The 18,623-nt window shown below is 47.6% G+C and overlaps 1 protein-coding gene across 1 annotated transcript in view; it reads right to left on the bottom strand.

The window, feature by feature from the left end:
- Positions 1-965: 965 nt before the first annotated feature.
- Positions 966-18,623, bottom strand: part of tdrd12 (tudor domain containing 12) — a gene marked incomplete at both ends in the record, with an annotated part of 55,858 nt that continues 38,200 nt past the window's right edge. Inside the window, 9 exons of the mRNA XM_080505520.1 lie at positions 966-1,055; positions 1,342-1,495; positions 2,997-3,110; positions 7,522-7,667; positions 7,760-7,852; positions 7,942-8,149; positions 12,772-12,953; positions 14,560-14,641; positions 14,731-14,948. Coding sequence (XP_080361646.1) covers positions 966-1,055; positions 1,342-1,495; positions 2,997-3,110; positions 7,522-7,667; positions 7,760-7,852; positions 7,942-8,149; positions 12,772-12,953; positions 14,560-14,641; positions 14,731-14,948 — 1,287 coding nt within the window. The remainder of the gene's footprint in view (positions 1,056-1,341; positions 1,496-2,996; positions 3,111-7,521; positions 7,668-7,759; positions 7,853-7,941; positions 8,150-12,771; positions 12,954-14,559; positions 14,642-14,730; positions 14,949-18,623) is intronic.

Raw genomic sequence — 18,623 nt, 5'->3', positions numbered from 1 at the left:
TAAATGTAGGAATTTACTACGTAAACTGCTACTTCATCTTGTAAAACAGGAGGACAAAGAGAAAGATGACTAATGGGAGAAACTGAATGAAACTTTAATTTGCAGGCGTCATTATAATAAAAAGCTTTCAGAAAGTTTCTCACACCTGCTTCAAACACAAAGTTGAATTGTTTCCGACACAAAGTGAAACCAAACGTCCTCCCAGTTCACGAACCGTCTCAGGAAACCGGAACAAACCATCTTTATTTGAAAAGTTTAAAAAACTAATAATGCGTAAATAAACCTGAATTTGTGTTTCTGGTCAAATGTGATCAGATTATTCCCTTATGAGCAAATGATCAGGCATCTGCTCTGCTTCATTTAAAATAAAAGCTTGAGTTAGTGCTCAACAGGAACAAATGGACCGCCTCCTGGTCGTAATGTTACGGCTCGTCCACTAGACACTGGGAAGGGAGCAAAGCAAACAGCTCCACACACATCCAATGTTGTTGTAGACGTCTGGCTCACAATGTGGACATTTAATTGAATCAGATTATTTCTAAATGCAGCCAAAATACCTAATTAATCTCAATTAGTTCTCTAAATTGGTTAATCTCTTTTTAAATCTTGACCAAACGGTGCGACTAACCTTGTTGATGTGATCCTGGAACTTTTTCTTTCCTCAGAAGAGCTGAAGCTCATCACCTTGTTTGTTTAAGAAGATCAAAGAAAAACATTTGTCTCTACTTCCACTAACACAAAGTCAACTTTCCACATCCAGGAACCAAACAAGGGTTTTCTGTAAAGCGATGACCCCCGGGTGATGAAGATGATGATGATGATGATGGTGATGAAGATGACTCCCTCAGTCACTGTCGCTGTCGGAGCTGCAGTCCTGGAGGAGGTGGGTGGTGTTCTCCAGGAAGAAGGGACCTGGAGGGAAGAAGGGAGGATGAAGAGTCTCTCTCTCTCCTCCACAGACTCTCTCAGGTCAGGTCTCTACCGTCTTCACTTCCGTCCTCCTCCTCCTCCTCCTCTTCCTCGATGTGCTCCAGGTCGTAACGCACAAAGATGTTCTGCAACAACATTTCAGTACAAACATCAGAAGATGGAGGGATGACGACTCCTCTTTCAATGTGTTCAAAAAAGACGAGTGGAACGACAAGCCTCCTATTTATTCATCAGCAGTTATTAATGCCTCGTTAAACATTGAGCAAAGTTCAATGTCAGAATAATGTTGGCTCATCGGGGGGTCAGTCAGTACCTCCCCCTCCCCCCTCCTCCCCTCCCCCCTCCTCCCCCCCCTCCCCATGTTTGAGACTTGAGAGGTGAAGGTGTTGAGGACAGTGGGCGTGTCCAGACCTTGGAGGTGGTCAGCTGCTCCCAGACCCCCGGCTGCACCTTGACCAGAGTGACCACCGGCTGGTTGGCCTTCACCTGCCAGGAGCAGAGCTCCGCCTCCACCGGCTGCTGGAGCTGCAGGTCGGCCCTGTAGGGCCGGCCCCCCAGGAGGCCCCTGGACACACACACACACCTTTTAATTCTGTTTTCTCATGCTTTTCATTTGAAATAAACATTTCTATAGAGAACGTTGACGTTCTGTTACAGTGATGCATTTTGTATTTTTGCAGTATATTTAGCATTCTTGTTGTGAATTTTGTAAATAATTACAGGAAGTGACAATTAATCAAGGAGTCCTGCTGCTCCACCCTCTCAATTCCTCGCCCTCATGTGAAGCTTTCATTTACACTTAAAGTAATAAAGTACTTCATTACTTCTTTATCTTCAACATTTCACATTAAAATACAACATGCTGCTACATCCCAATGTGGAGGAGGACAGGAAATCTGTTCCACACGACTGCTAACTGTACTTCAGGTGTGTTTTAGTATTCAACTGTGTGTGTGTGTGGCAGCTCCACAGACTGACCTGCACACAGACTGACCTGCACTCCACTGACTGACCTGTACTCAAACTGACCTGTACACAGACTGACCTGTACACTGACTGACCTGTACTCCACAGACTGACCTGTACTCCACAGACTGACCTGTACACTGACTGACCTGTACACTGACTGACCTGTACTCCACTGACTGACCTGTACTCCACAGACTGACCTGTACACTGACTGACCTGTACACTGACTGACCTGTACTCCACTGACTGACCTGTACAGACTGACCTGTACTCCACAGACTGACCTGCACACAGACTGACCTGTACTCCACAGACTGACCTGTACACTGACTGACCTGTACTCCACAGACTGACCTGTACTCCACTGACTGACCTGTACACAGACTAACCTGTAATCCACAGACTGACCTGTACACTGATTGACCTGTACTCCACTGACTGACCTGTACACAGAGTAACCTGTAATCCACAGACTGACCTGTACTCCCCAGACTGACCTGTACACTGACTGACCTGTACTCCCCAGACTGACCTGCACACAGACTGACCTGTACTCCACAGACTGACCTGTACCCCACTGACTGACCTGTACACAGACTGACCTGTACTCCACAGACTGACCTGAACTGACTGACCTGTACTCCACAGACTGACCTGTACACCACAGACTGACCTGTACACAGACTGACCTGTACTCCACAGACTGACCTGTACTCCACAGACTGACCTGTACACCACAGACTGACCTGTACACAACAGACTGACCTGTACTCCACAGACTGACCTGTACACAACAGACTGACCTGTACTCCACAGACTGACCTGTACACAACAGACTGACCTGTACACAACAGACTGACCTGTACTCCACAGACTGACCTGTACTGACTGACCTGTACTCCACAGACTGACCTGTACACCACAGACTGACCTGTACACAACAGACTGACCTGTACTCCACAGACTGACCTGTACACAACAGACTGACCTGTACCCCACAGACTGACCTGTACACAACAGACTGACCTGTACTCCACAGACTGACCTGTACAGACTGACCTGTACTCCACAGACTGACCTGTACACCACAGACTGACCTGTACTCCAGTCTGTCCCGGTGGAAGCAGAAGCTCTGCTGCTGGGGGTTGAGGAGCTTCAGGGTGAGGACCACAGAGCGGAGGGTCTGGTACCAGCGCACCTGAGGGTGGTAACTGGAACAAGGGACAGGAATACAGGTTGACAGGTGAGGAGTCTGGAGCTGCTGGTCTACAGACGGCCTGATGTCTGTAGACCAGCAGCTCCAGTCCGGACACTTGAGCAGGACGGATGTGGGACAACGGAGGGAAAGTAGCATAGTCTTGTGAAGACATGGCTGGTTACCATTAATATGTCCCGTCACATCCAAATGAATAGACGAAGGGTTCATTGTGGCTGAGAAGCAGGTTTGTAAGTTACTGAATTGATGAGTTTCTCTCAGATCAATACTGAAACAATCTGAATGAAGTGTGAGAGTCCAGCTGTCTGGACGTCGACATGCTTTCCTCCCTCATCCTGATAAAACTCCTCAATCACTTCTTCACCTTCTGGCTGAGTCACAGGATTCTGAAGTGACAGTGTGGGGAGTCCTGACCTGACCAGCAGCTCCAGGGACCCCTGCACGCACACACACACGCACGCACGCACACACGCACACACGCACACGAGGAGAAAGGTATATAATTTGTTATTTATATTGTGTATAGTGTATCAACCTGCCGTTCTGTTAAAGAATCACTACTGTGGTCGTGAAATTCATGTTTTCTAAGTAAAGCGTCAGGAAACTTTTAAAGTGAAACCGTCAGCCTTAATGAGTCCAGTCAGTGTCGAGCTGCACATGCAGCTCCAGTAGGGGATAAAAACAACACTGACGTAAACAAAAAATACGTAAATGTATTTAAACAAATTAAACGTTTCAAATCAATTAACTAAAGTAACGTGTTAATTTTGACAGCACTATTACAAATATATCTGCAACTCCTTTTTTGCGATGAGTTGCTGTGGGGCCTGTGGAAAGAAAACTAAATACCATAATTAAAATAGCAGAATCTGAAGTGTGGCCTACTAGCAGCTAAAAACGCCCCCCCCCCCCCCCCCCCCCCCCCAACACAACAAAAGTGTAGTGTTCCCACTGGTTGTGTTGGTGATGGACTGGAGCCAGAGAGGAAGTGGCTGTACCGTGGTGGCGAGGCACAATGCAGGAGGTCAGCCAGCCTGAAGGACCGACTCCTGACCGGTCCCACTTGCTGTGGATGAAATCAAACATCAGGATCAACAAACTCAACCATCACCTCATGGCCATGTGTGTTTGAAAAAACTAAACAAAACAAAGTGACTTCATGATTTTGTCAAAACAGGTTTTGAACTGTGAGACAAACTTGTGACAAAAAAGTGTTTGAGACTCAGGCGAGGTTTACACTCTGGTCCCGGTTCACCCAAAGCTAGTACGCTGTACATAGTATGCTGTACATAGTATGTTGTACATAGTACGCTGTACATAGTATGTTGTACATAGTACGCTGTACATAGTATGTTGTACATAGTACGCTGTACATAGTATGTTGTACATAGTATGTTGTACATAGTACGTTGTACATAGTATGTTGTACATAGTACGCTGTACATAGTATGCTGTACATAGTATGCTGTACATAGTACGCTGTACATAGTATGCTGTACATAGTATGTTGTACATAGTACGCTGTACATAGTATGCTGTACATAGTATGTTGTACATAGTACGTCCAGTACGCTGTACATAGTACGTACAATACGCTGTATAGTACACTGTACATAGTACGTACAGTACACTGTACATAGTATGCTGTACATAGTACGTGCAATACGCTGTACATAGTGTGCATAGTACGTACAGTACGCTTTACATATTACGTACAGTACGCTGTACATAGTACGTACAGTACGCTGTACATAGTATGCTGTACATAGTACGTACAGTACGCTGTACATAGTACGTACAATACGCTGTATAGTACACTGTACATAGTACGTACAGTACACTGTACATAGTATGCTGTACATAGTACGTACAGTACGCTGTACATATTACATACAGTACGCTGTACATAGTACGTACAATATGCTGTACATAGTATGCTGTACATAGTATGCACATAGTACGCTGTACATAGTACGTACAGTACGCTGTGGCCTTCATACCTCTGGATTTATTTTCCAGCACCACATCTTGCAGGTGTTCTGTCGTTGATTGCTCAGACTCCAGGGGAACCCCCCTACCGGGCCCCGCTCCCCCCAGACCATGCAGGCCGAGCCACACCGCAGTAGAACTCAACGCGTCGGGTCACATGGCGGGACAAACCGCGAGAGAACGTGATGACGTGGCTACTCTACACCGTCGCCCTGACGACCGTGACGACGTGATAAAACACGAAGCAACCGTGAACCAGCCGTGACAACAACCACTAAATGTGACAGATTAAAGTCCCAGTGAAATGTAAACTACTTTGCAAAAAACGATAGTTGTGGTTCTACTTGTAAGGTTCCTCCGACTCTGCCCCTCCACTGTTGTCACATTAAGTTATTTGAATTTTGAATCTCCAGCCGAGGAAGTCGGGGGAATCCTTCTTCGTGGGCCATTGTGGGCGGAGCCTATGTGTGATGTCACGAGTTGTGCAAATCTCGATCTGTTGTGTTTATATCGGCTTGTTTCCTCTTAAATATCAAAGTTTTAACAGTGTTTTGAAGTTCTAGTCGGCGTTTTATGAGCCTTGATGAAAGATTGAGCCTGGAAGAGACCAGAGAGGAGGAAAGGAGCACAGGCGGCGGGAGCCGCTAGCCGTTAGCTCAGGCGGTTAGCGGGAGCCGCTAGCTCGGGCGGCTAGTAGACGATCAAGTAATACCTGGACTCATCTTCAGTGATTCAGTCTTCTAGCTCTTGGACATGTTGGATCCAGGAAGCCGGTCGTTCTGCCAACAGTCAGGAGCCTCAAAGCCTCAAAGCCTCAAAGGTGAAAAGTGGCGGCTGCTGAGGCGAGGAGACGAGGACGAATGGAGGACGAAGCGTCTTCTGCTTCCTCAAACATGTTCCAGACGGGGTCACCGATGGCAGAACCACCTTCTGTGTCTTCTTCATCAATCACTGGGTTTGAAATGACCATGATGATGAAATCTGGTTCAATTCAGCCTCTTGGTGGTCAAAACTCTGATCCTCCATAAGATAAACACAACTTGGGCGTGTGCACAACTCGTGATGTCACTATTATTGTCAGAAGCTCCGCCCAGCAGAGGAAATAGCGCCGTTTATCGGCTATTTTCTCTCAGATTGTCGTGTTTTAACATTTTACCTTCAGCCAGTTAGCAGGAAAACGTTCTAGAAGAGACACCAGAGAGTTTTGGACGTCGACTTTTCATTTCACTAGGACTTTAAAATACCGTACTGCCAGGAAACCCACCAGCTTGCCGTCCCCCTACGGACACTTCCCAGTCCTAGATTAGCTTATTCTGTGCCGCCACCCTACGCCCCGTGGCAAATCTTTAGACAGTTTAAACTCTGGCACAGCAGATCAGTGTTTGCTCATCCCGTCCCCCTGCGTCGTCTCACGTCCATCCTGCTTTGTCCACGGTGGCCTGAGACGTTGGTTGCCATGGCTACAGGGGACATAGTGTAAACCTCACTTTACTCAGTCACTGCAGCCAGGGTCTGTTTCTCTCCACTGTCACACTGAACACATTTCCTCTGAGTTTAACAGGAACAATCTAGAATCCTTCATCTAAAACTGATCAGGCAGCATTTCCTCTCTCACCTCTCCGGCACCTCAACTGACTTCCTGTCAGGGATCTGAGCGCCTTCTAGCCCGCCCTCTGAAGGAGCGGGGGGGCAAGGCCTCAGTTCACACACTGGGAGCTGGGGGGGTAGTGCAGGGGCTAGGAGCTGGGGGGGCAGTGCAGGGGCTGGGATCTGGGGGGGCAGTGCAGGGGCTAGGAGCTGGGGGGGCAGTGCAGGGGCTGGGAGCTGGGGGGGCAGTGCAGGGGCTAGGATCTGGGGGGGCAGTGCAGGGGCTAGGAGCTGGGGGGGCAGTGCAGGGGCTAGGAGCTTGGGGGGTAGTGCAGGGGCTAGGATCTGGGGGGGCAGTGCAGGGGCTGGGAGCTGGGGGGGCAGTGCAGGGGCTAGGATCTGGGGGGGCAGTGCAGGGGCTGGGAGCTGGGGGGGCAGTACAGGGGCTAGGAGCTGGGGGGGCAGTTCAGCAGTTGAGAGGTGGGGGGGCAGTGTAGGGGGTGAGAACAGAGGGATACGTTCAAGGGTTGGGAGCTGGGGGGGCAGTGCAGCAGTTGAGAGGTGGGGGGGCAGTGTAGGGGCTCGGAGCTGGGGGGGCAGTTCAGGGGGTGAGAACAGGGGGATACGTTCAAGGGCTGGGAGGGTTGGGACCAGGCATTCTCCAGGCTGAACTGTTTGTGGAGGAGTGAAGGCTTCAGCTGGAACGTTCCCCTGCTCCTCCTCCTCCTGCTCCTCCTCCTGCTCCTCCTCCTCCATCGGCCTGCAGACAACAAGAATAAGCTGCTCACCAGTGACGTGGGAGTCGTCGTGCGATATGGAAGGTTCCTTACCCAGAGCAGTGCCCAGCCTCACACAGAGCTCGGAGCAGGTCCAGGTGGGGGGGGTTGCTCTCCCCCCTCCTGGAGGTCAGGATCTCCGACTGCACAGTGTACTCATTGATACGCGTCTTTAATCCAGGGACTTTGGTGAGACGGACCTTTGAAGAAACACAGGAGGCTACAGATTACAGTGTGAGGAGGAGGATGTTCGGAGGTAGGTTGCTTCAGAGTAGAGGACGTGAAGTCGTACCATAGGATCAACAAAAATAGTGTTCCCGAGGCTGAAAACCACTCTGGCCTGATGCTGCAGACCTCGGATCTTCTGGCTAATGTGTCTGGTTACCTGGAGGGTCAAAAGTACCCATTACATGCTGAAGTGAGGCCAGGGTGGAGGTGAGAGCACTGAGAATGAAGAGGACACAGGCGGGACACCTCGGGACACCAGTCGGTGTCGGCGTCGATGGGCTTGACCCTGCACACCACCATCTCCACGGCCTGAGGGGGCAGAGAGTGGAAGTGCTCCGGCAGCTGGAGGAGCTGATGAGACCTGACCTCCACCTCCTTCCCCACGTCCACAAAGAGCACCAGCACCCGCAGGAACAGACAGTCTCTGGGCTCCTGCACAAACAGGATCCTCACCCTGCAAACAGGGTCACAGAGGTCTGACAAGGGGGCCGTTCACATTGGGATAGTCTTGACTTATTCCATCTGCGTCTACTTCTTCTGATTGGAACGGTTAGCTTTCATCGTCACTACCCACAATGCACTGCACTCTACATCACATCCTCCCACTCCACCGCGCTCGAAGGACTGCTGGAATGTGAACCAAGATCCATGTTTCCAAGGGGAACAGAGGCCACTTGTTAGATCAGTCCAGCGTTCAGGGGAGCGTTGAAAAACGTCTTTCCCAGAATCTTTAGACGATCTGGTCCAGATCAAACATGGAGATGTGAACCAAGGGTGCGTTCACAGCAGCAGTGTTTGGTCCAGACCAGAGTTCATGTCAGGGAAAGTCTACTCTGTTTGGGCCGGTGCCAACGCCCCCCCCCCCCCCCCCCCCACTCTGATCCAGACCAAGGAGGTGAACTGTGGTCCTCCTGAAAACGTGGGTCTGGGTTCACTGGCCAGTGAATGTGAACGCATCAGGGACCATCAGTGGACATTTCAGACAATGTGATGTATATTGCAGTGCATTTTGGGTAGTGAACAAACAAAGCCAACAATGTGGATCTGAAGAAGCAGACAGAACTGGAGAGTTGGGAATGTGTTGTGGACGGTCAGAGTCGTGAGGAACAAGTGGTGAGGAAGACGTTGATATCTGGTCACAAGACTTTACGTCGCCTTTGCTTGCAGCTGACCGAAGCCACCAGCCGGCCGGAGGGAGAGATCTCTGCTTTCAATTCGGACCAATCAATGAGCAGGGATTCTTTATTACTTCCTCTCAGGTCCGTTGTGGGCGACAGCGCCCCCAAAAGAGCAGCTGCTGTAACTGTGCGCCGTTGTCCCGTCTGTCTGCTCTAAAACATGTCGTGTGAAAGAAAACCTCCCCACATGAAGATGTAAAGTTTGTGGCACCTTCTAATTGAACCACATTCCTGGACGCTACTGGTGTGAAAGCAGCCGAATCCCAACAAAGGATCACACTTTTAATAAAACTTATTTAGTCAGATTCTTTTACAGGAATTCAAAACATCAAGAGAAACATTTTAAGTAATTATTCTATTTATTAATTGTATTTATCCCCAGGGCAGACATTTCTTTCCTGAACTGATCCATTGGTAGCAGAGCTCAGGGACCCCTGGTGGACGTTTCTGGGACTGCGGGAGGAAACTGGATTATCAGGAACAATTGCATGTGAGGGCATGTAAACTCCACACAGAGAGGCCCCTCCAAGGCTTCACTCATTAATAAATACGAGCATATTTAAACATTTATACATATTGAAAAACATGGACACATTTTCTAAATTCTGAACATGTTTTGTTGGTGTGCATTTAAAAATAACTATGACGGAGAAAGTTGAATCTGACCTGCAGCTTTTTCCGCCAAATGTCTCCTTTCAAACCATAAATTAGAAGCAATGTGACAGAGTTCATAATCATAGATTCACCACTTGTTATCTTCATCTCAACATCTCATACAAACACACCAGAACTAACTTCAGCCAATCACAGAGCAGGAATGTCGATTTAAAGGTGCGTTTACACAGATCGACAAGTCAGGAATGGCACAAATCTCAATTGCTGACCGCGTATCACAATTTTGACCAAAATTGTGATGATGATTCAAGGCAAGAGGCATCACATGCTGTGATGGACAGTCGCGCCCTGTCATCACACGTTACAGGTAAGATCATCACGAGTCATTATGCACGGTCACCATTACTGTTGTGTCACTGCACAGCATCACTTTCTCTCAACAAGCAAACCAGGGATGTGACCAATTAGGAGAATTTGGAATACACAGTGGTGGATTTTGCTATGAGCGATGGGGGCATCCGCCCAGGGGACAATCTGTGAAGGAGCACCTGAGAGGGAAAGACAATCACTGTGATGTGGGCTCATGGAGCTCAGCCAGGCCAGGGCCACTACTGAGAACATATTTATGGCTTCACACCTGCCCAGTCACAGTACCAGCAGCTGCTGTAGAATAGAACTTTATTTATAGAGCACCTTTCCAGTCGTGAGTCACAAGGTGCTTAACAGCATTAAAAACAGAAAAGATCAAATAAAATAGAAATATGTTGATAAAAATAAATAAAACAGAGACAAGACCATTAAAGGTATGGAGGACATAGTGAGCAGCGACAGGTCAATGGCCTGCTGAATAAAAATGTTTTGAACTGCTTTATAAAGGAGCTACAAAAGTCAAGGCATCTCAGCTGAAGTGGAAAACTATTCCAGAGCCTTGGTGCCAGAGCTTTAAATGCACCATCACCACGGGCTTTGATGTGTGGGACCATAAGGAACATCTGTTGTTCAACTGTCGGGATCTCACCAGACCACAGAAAGCTGGTTCATGTCTAAGGAAAGAACTCTTCATTTGTCATGACACAGTCATGATGTGAATTCTGACTCATAATCTGCCTGAGCATCAGTCTCAGCAGGGGGTCCTTTTGCCACTGCAGAACCATGCATGCAATTCCCAGTCTGGACAAAAGGAACAACCAGGAGCTGCAAAGAAGGACTCCTGAAACATCAACTTCATCTTCTTCTCCTCAGCCTGCAGAACCAGCAACCACAGTTAGCAGGAGGTGCTAACTACAGGAGAAGACACCAGCTTCCCTCCAGCAGGACAACAACTGAACTCCTTCAAGGAAGTGGGAACAACAACTGGGCTTTACCTGAGATTAGTTAAACCTGATGCTATGATAGAACTGTTTAACTTTATGAAGATGTGTTGATTCTGTTACAGTGATTGAGTTCTATAGATAATGATATTAGGAGCAGTTATCAACCTGTAAATCAACGTTAGCTCTGCCACAGACACAGGGTCTGCATGCTAATCTTTGCTTTACTAACTAGTTAACTCACAATCCTACACATATCACATCAAAGACAACATCACACAGTAACTGAACACCATCTGACGACTCCTGACGTTTTACAAAACAAGTCTCATTCACATCAACTCATTCTAGAAATGGTCCTTTAGCAGAGACACACAGGAAGCAGATGCTAAAGACTAGCTTCATGTTCCATTGTTCTCCAGCACATGGTGGAGACCCAGGACAGACTTCCTGTTCTCTGATAACCTCCATTTGGAATGTAGTTTCTTCTGATCCGCCATCTTGTTTTGTAGTTCCATCACACGTCTCACACACACACACACACACACACACACACACACACACACACACACACACACACACACACACACACACACACACACACACACCCAGCTGTATATAGGTAGTTAGAATCTGTGTTTATTTGTTTTCATTGTAAATAAATATAATGTTTGGAATCATATTTGCTGTTTTATTAATGAGCACAAAGGAGAATGAAATGTCGACCTCTTCTGTGTCAAGAACTCCAAAATCCTTCAATCTTTACTGTTAATTCTGGTAATTTTAATTAATTTAACTATTAATTCAAATTCCTGATTAACTGTTTAGTATATCTTATGAGACTGATATAACTGAATTGGCTATCATTTCCTGTTACGACAGGTGGAGCTCCGAGGTTCTGATACACATCAGATTAAATTTCAACAACATTATTAATAACTATCTTTGATCATTATTGATCATTATCGATAGCCAACCAAAACATAAATAGTGATCCATATGAGGTAGTAAATCCCTACATGACCCAGAGGCAATAAATACACTAAGAATAGTACTGGGCCCAGGACACATCCCTGAGGTTCACCACAGGACAGAGAGACTGTCAGACATGAACTGACACAAACACAAACTTCTGGTGTTCTGATCTGCTGGGGGGGGGGGGGGGGGGGGCACAGCTACAACCTACATTGGATTCCTCAAACACAACAAAACAATTCAATCTGAATCACAGTATATTAAGAAAATGATTAAAAGAACTCACTTAATTTCTCCCGTCAACATGCAGGAAGTGATTATTTTTTATATTTAGAACAGAGTCCTGGACTGGTGTGAGGGAAGCATCTGACCACTGGACTGCACCTGGAATTACTTCCATGTGCAACTCAACACTATTTGGAGACAATACAACCTGCTAATGACAATAACTCACAGACTTTGACGAGTTTTGAAAAAGATGAGCACATTTTCTTGAATAGAAATAGTTTTGAAGACTAACATTTGAACAATTGAAAGCTTTATTTGTATTGTGGTTTTGATTCTTTAAAAAACAACATTGTGTTCGACACCTGATTGTTACTGAGTTTTATTTAGTTCAAAACTTGTTAAGTACAATTAGTGTATAAGACGAGTCGACACACTGAGCAGACCACATTCTACTCTTTCTTGTTTTCTGGTGAAGTAATCCAAAAGTAACTAAAAGTACTCTGGTACGTTACCTTTTTATTTTAGTACTGAGAGTAAGTTACTGATTACATTTTTTGACAGGTCACTTGTAATTGTAACGGATTACATTTTTTAAGTAACCTTCCCAATCCTGATAAATAATTGTTCATGAGCCTTTTGATATTTGTAATGTTTCCTGGTTTTGAGGCTAAATATGAATTCAAAGTGAATTTGAAACGCGAGGCAGAAAGAGGAGAGAATGGTGAGGTGATTGGAATCAGAGGGTTCCCATGGGGTGATTGAGTGGTGACCTGTGGAAGAGCTTGTCCTCCTGCAGGGCGTACAGGCCTCCCTCCTGCAGCTCCGGGGCTCCAGGCCTCCTCTCAGCGTAGTAAAGCTCCATGTCAGCTGACATCCTCTGGAAGTCCTCCCCTGACGGGCCCACCATCCGGCCCAGGAACACCGAGGCCGTCTTGATGTACAGAGGAACCACCTGGAAGAGGCGGCAAACATTGCAGTCACCGTTTAGTTTTTTTTAATAATGGCTAAACCTGAGTGCAAGTTCTGTACATTTGATGTCCTAAAACCAGTAAATCCAGAGATTTTCAGGACTGCAATGTAACACGGATGTTTAAAGCAGTGAAAGTAAAGCACAAGTAGAGCTAAACTCGTCCCCTCTTGGGTCTCTGGATGTTACTGCACACAAACTCTTTACAGAAGCATTCTATTCTGCTTGTTTCTTCTGGTCCCATCTCGTCTGCACAGCCAGGGATCATGTTGGTCTGAAGGGGAGAAACTCATTTTTGGTTTGAATATTTGTGTTTCATTGAAAAGTCCCCATCCTACAAGGTCCCGGGTGTTAACACATTGTCTTACTTGAGTCTCTTTGTTGGACTTGTTTTTTGTTTTGTTTTCTATATTTGAAAAATTCAATAAAGATATTGTTGGAAAAGAAAAAGAGATTTCCAGAATGAACTTAATCTATTGATTGTTTTCAGTTTGCTCCTCCCAGACCTTGTCCATATTTTAATATTTATATTTGACCTCTGATGTATTGTATTTTCCACCATTGTGTTTTACTGCTGCTAACACAGTTTCCACATTGCGACGGTGACAATAAAGAACTATTCTATGTCATTGTGTTTTAGACGTCTCCGCTCCGTGGTAGGTTGAGCAACACGGTGTCAGGAAGGATGACTGATGAAGTGCTTGTTTCAGGTTAACTCCATGGAATTGATCTTACTTTAAGACCAGGATCCAGGATAATGTTGAATGTGATAATATCCCTACATGAAACATATCTTCTGTCATGTCAGCGATGACAATGGTTCCTAATGCTTTTCTTTTCTTTGTAGGGTTACATTTGTGCAATATCCCATCTCTGCCCGCCCACATGCCGAAGTGTCCTTGGGCAAGACGCTGAACCCTGAACTGCCTGAGTGAGAGAGAGTGAGAGGTTGGAGGTGGTCGGAGGGACTGATGGTGCAAAATGGCCGCCGTGGCTACAGACGTAGTTCACCTCCATCCAGTATGGAGTAAATGAATGATGCAATGTAAAGCATCTTTGAGTGTCTAGAAAAGCTCTGGATAAAACCAATGCATTATTATTGCTATTAATAATATTGCATAGCTATGTTAGAAGACAACTTTTTGAAAGTCTCTTCTTTTCCAGATTTGCTCTTGTACAATGTCTTGTTTTCAGTTGTAAATATTTATATATAATTGTTCAAATATCTATTTTAAAATGTTCTTCACCTTTATTATGTACATATTCTATTGTGTAAACATTTCTTTGTATTGGTACAGTTATGTGCTTTTAAATAAAAGTATGTTTCTCCCATAAAATATTTGGTTCATTTAATATCCGATCATTTTTCTTCATGAGCTCTGAAGAGTGGACACTCACTGCCTCCTTGAGTTCAGGACACCTCTACATCTCAGGCTTTACTGTATTTTAAATTAAAGGTGTTATTTTCTCAGCTTGTGGGGCTGGGCCTCCTGCATCCTTGAAGGTTGAGGTACGAGCGTCAAACGATGGTAAGAACTGAACTCCGGGCAGTTTTTCTGATCCTGGATGTGTTAATGTGTTTGTTTCTCACCTGGACGACTCCTGACGCCGGCAGCCGAGACTGATCCAGCCGAGGGACAAACCTGTGACGGTCGGGACACGAGCTGCTGTCTCTGCACGAGACAAAACCACCAATCACCTCCTCAACGGCCTCCGACGCTGTTTCAACGCTCAGAACAGACGGTAGAGACTGGAGACGTACCTGCAGACCCCGAAGCTCTTCAGGTAGCTGCACAGAGGACGCCACTCCTTCTTGTCTTCTTGTGCAGCGTGGACGTCCTGAGCGAAGGCCAGCAGCTCGGGGGACACGGGGGCTCCACTCCGGACCAAGTACCTCAGCAGGGCCTTCACGTGGCGGGCGTTGTGCTCCGTGACGAGCAGCACCGACCGGGTCACACAGGCTGGGTTCTCCACGGGAACCTGAGAGAAGACCAGCCTGGAGCAAACTGAACTCTTCTCTTCCAGGGACGTACCAGAGCCTAGAGCAGGGTTCCCCAATTCCAGGCGTGGAGGACGAGTGTCCTGCAGGTTTGAGCTCCTTCCCAGCTTAAGCACACCTCGATCTGATGATGACGTCATCGTCAAGCTTGTGAAAAAGCAAAGTAATGAGGCTCTTATTGCATCCTGGTGTGTTACAACTGGGAGGAACCTAAAACCTGCAGGACAACGGTCCTCCAGGCCTGGAACTGAGGAACTCTGGCGTCGGTCATGGAGTGGTGAGGAAGTTAAGGAGGTCAAACAGGTAGTTGCCTCCTTCCCACCAAGCTGGTAGTTGTGTTAGAGCCACAGAGGGGCTTTTCCACCAGAAAGAACCAGGGCCACATTTAGCACCAGTTTTTTGTTTCCACGCCAAAGCCCCGGTCTATCAGGGTCTAATCAGGTACTAAGCTGGCCCCACATCGGTGCTGGACCAGAGCGGGACCTGACCCGTCATCAGGTAGGGATGGAGTTATATGGAGTTATCTCTACCTACGAGGCAGAAGGGACGCTCTACCAGCATTGATGACCTATACAGCAAACACTGTTGAACTCTACAGCAAACACTGTTGAACTCTACAGCAAACACTGTTGAACTCTACAGCAAACACTGATGAACTCTACAGCAAACACTGATGAACTCTACAGCAAACACTGTTGAACTCTACAGCAAACACTGTTGAACTCTACAGCAAACACTGATGAACTCTACAGCAAACACTGATGAACTCTACAGCAAACACTGTTGAACTCTACAGCAAACACTGATGAACTCTACAGCAAACACTGTTGAACTCTACAGCAAACACTGATGAACTCTACAGCAAACACTGTTGAACTCTACAGCAAACACTGTTGAACTCTACAGCAAACACTGTTGAACTCTACAGCAAACACTGTTGAACTCTACAGCAAACACTGATGAACTCTACAGCAAACACTGATGAACTCTACAGCAAACACTGTTGAACTCTACAGCAAACACTGTTGAACTCTACAGCAAACACTGATGAACTCTACAGCAAACATTGATGAACTCTACAGCAAACACTGTTGAACTCTACAGCAAACACTGATGAACTCTACAGCAAACACTGTTGAACTCTACAGCAAACACTGATGAACTCTACAGCAAACATTGATGAACTCTACAGCAAACACTGTTGAACTCTACAGCAAACACTGTTGAACTCTACAGCAAACACTGTTGAACTCTACAGCAAACATTGACGACCTATACAGCAAACGCCACCCAACGCCCTGAACCAGACCTGAACCAGCCCTGAACCAGACCTGAACCAGCCTGAACCAGACCTGAACCAGACCTGAACCAGCCCTGAACCAGCCCTGAACCAGCCTGAACCAGCCCTGAACCAGCCTGAACCAGCCCTGAACCAGCCTGAACCAGCCCTGAACCAGCCCTGAACCAGTCTGAACCAGCCCTGAACCAGCCCTGAACCAGCCCTGAACCAGCCCTGAACCAGCCCTGAACCAGCCCTGAACCAGCCCTGAACCAGCCCTGAACCAGCCCTGAACCAGCCCTGAACCAGCCTGAACCAGCCTGAACCAGCCTGAACCAGCCCTGAACCAGCCCTGAACCAGCCCTGAACCAGCCTGAACCAGCCCTGAACCAGCCTGAACCAGACCCGAACCAGCCTGAACCAGCCTGAACCAGCCCTGAACCAGCCCTGAACCAGACCTGAACCAGCCCTGAACCAGCCCTGAACCAGCCTGAACCAGCCCTGAACCAGTCTGAACCAGCCCTGAACCAGACCTGAACCAGCCTGAACCAGCCCTGAACCAGCCCTGAACCAGCCCTGAACCAGCCTGAACCAGCCCTGAACCAGCCCTGAACCAGTCTGAACCAGCCCTGAACCAGCCCTGAACCAGCCCTGAACCAGCCTGAACCAGCCTGAACCAGCCCTGAACCAGCCTGAACCAGACCTGAACCAGCCTGAACCAGCCTGAACCAGCCTGAACCAGCCCTGAACCAGCCCTGAACCAGCCTGAACCAGCCTGAACCAGCCTGAACCAGCCTGAACCAGCCTGAACCAGCCCTGAACCAGCCTGAACCAGCCCTGAACCAGTCTGAACCAGCCCTGAACCAGCCTGAACCAGCCCTGAACCAGCCCTGAACCAGCCCTGAACCAGCCCTGAACCAGCCCTGAACCAGCCTGAACCAGCCCTGAACCAGCCCTGAACCAGCCCTGAACCAGTCTGAACCAGCCCTGAACCAGCCCTGAACCAGCCCTGAACCAGCCTGAACCAGCCTGAACCAGCCCTGAACCAGCCTGAACCAGACCTGAACCAGCCTGAACCAGACCTGAACCAGCCTGAACCAGCCTGAACCAGCCCTGAACCAGCCTGAACCAGCCCTGAACCAGCCCTGAACCAGCCTGAACCAGCCCTGAACCAGCCTGAACCAGCCCTGAACCAGCCTGAACCAGCCTGAACCAGCCTGAACCAGCCCTGAACCAGCCTGAACCAGCCCTGAACCAGCCTGAACCAGCCCTGAACCAGCCTGAACCAGACCTGAACCAGCCTGAACCAGCCCTGAACCAGTCTGAACCAGCCCTGAACCAGCCCTGAACCAGTCTGAACCAGCCCTGAACCAGTCTGAACCAGCCCTGAACCAGCCCTGAACCAGTCTGAACCAGGTTCTTTTAGATGGACAAGCCTCCAGACTGACTCAGCACCAGTTCTTTGTTGTTTCAGTTCCAGCTTCTCAAAACTGCTGCTTAGCGAGCACCAGCTCCTTACAGCTGCCATCTTTAATACTACAGCCCAGTGCTTTAATTGATTTATTTTAAACAGGGTTACAATTAGGGAAGCTCCGATCAAGTTTTCTGCTGACGATCACCGATACCGATCACATGGATTGGCTGTACATTTTTCTGTTTAGTTATGATCATCTAGCCAGTGGCTAGATGATTTTCAAAAAAGGAACAATAAAATCACCTTAACTTAGACAGAAGGATGAAGAACAACCTAAAAACACTTCAGTTGACCTGCTACCAGTAATGCAATCTTTAACAGATTGACAATATCAAGGCTCTCAACAGGCTAAATAGTGCAAAACAAACCAAGTAAATAAAAGGCAATATATCTACACACTGACTAAGTCAAACTATGTCAAAGAAAAAAACTACTCAATGCTTACCTTTCTTATAATTTACTAAATAAATATAATGGGTCTGTCTAAATCTGCATCCATCCAGTGAACTGTTAAACTCACTGATGTCTGAGCTCTGGAGGGGCTACGTCAGTGCATTGTGTGGAGCTCTGGTAGGGCTACGTCAGCGCATTGTGTGGAGCTCTGGAGGGGCTACGTCAGTGCATTGTGTGGAGCTCTGGTAGGGCTACGTCAGTACACTGTGTGGAGCTCTGGTGGAGCTACGTCAGTACACTGTGTGGAGCTCTGGAGGGGCTACGTCAGTACACTGTGTGGAGCTCTGGAGGGGCTACGTCAGTACACTGTGTGGAGCTCTGGTAGGGCTACGTCAGTGCATTGTGTGGAGCTCTGGAGGAGCTACGTCAGTACACTGTGTGGAGCTCTGGTAGGGCTACGTCAGTACACTGGTGGAGCTCTGGAGGGGCTATGTCAGTACACTGTGTGGA

This window comes from Blennius ocellaris (assembly GCF_963422515.1).
Source record: "Blennius ocellaris genome assembly, chromosome: 11".
Taxonomy (NCBI): Eukaryota; Metazoa; Chordata; class Actinopteri; order Blenniiformes; family Blenniidae; genus Blennius; species Blennius ocellaris.
Note: the sequence above shows the minus strand (reverse complement) of the source record. Positions and strands in the feature narration are given on the sequence as shown.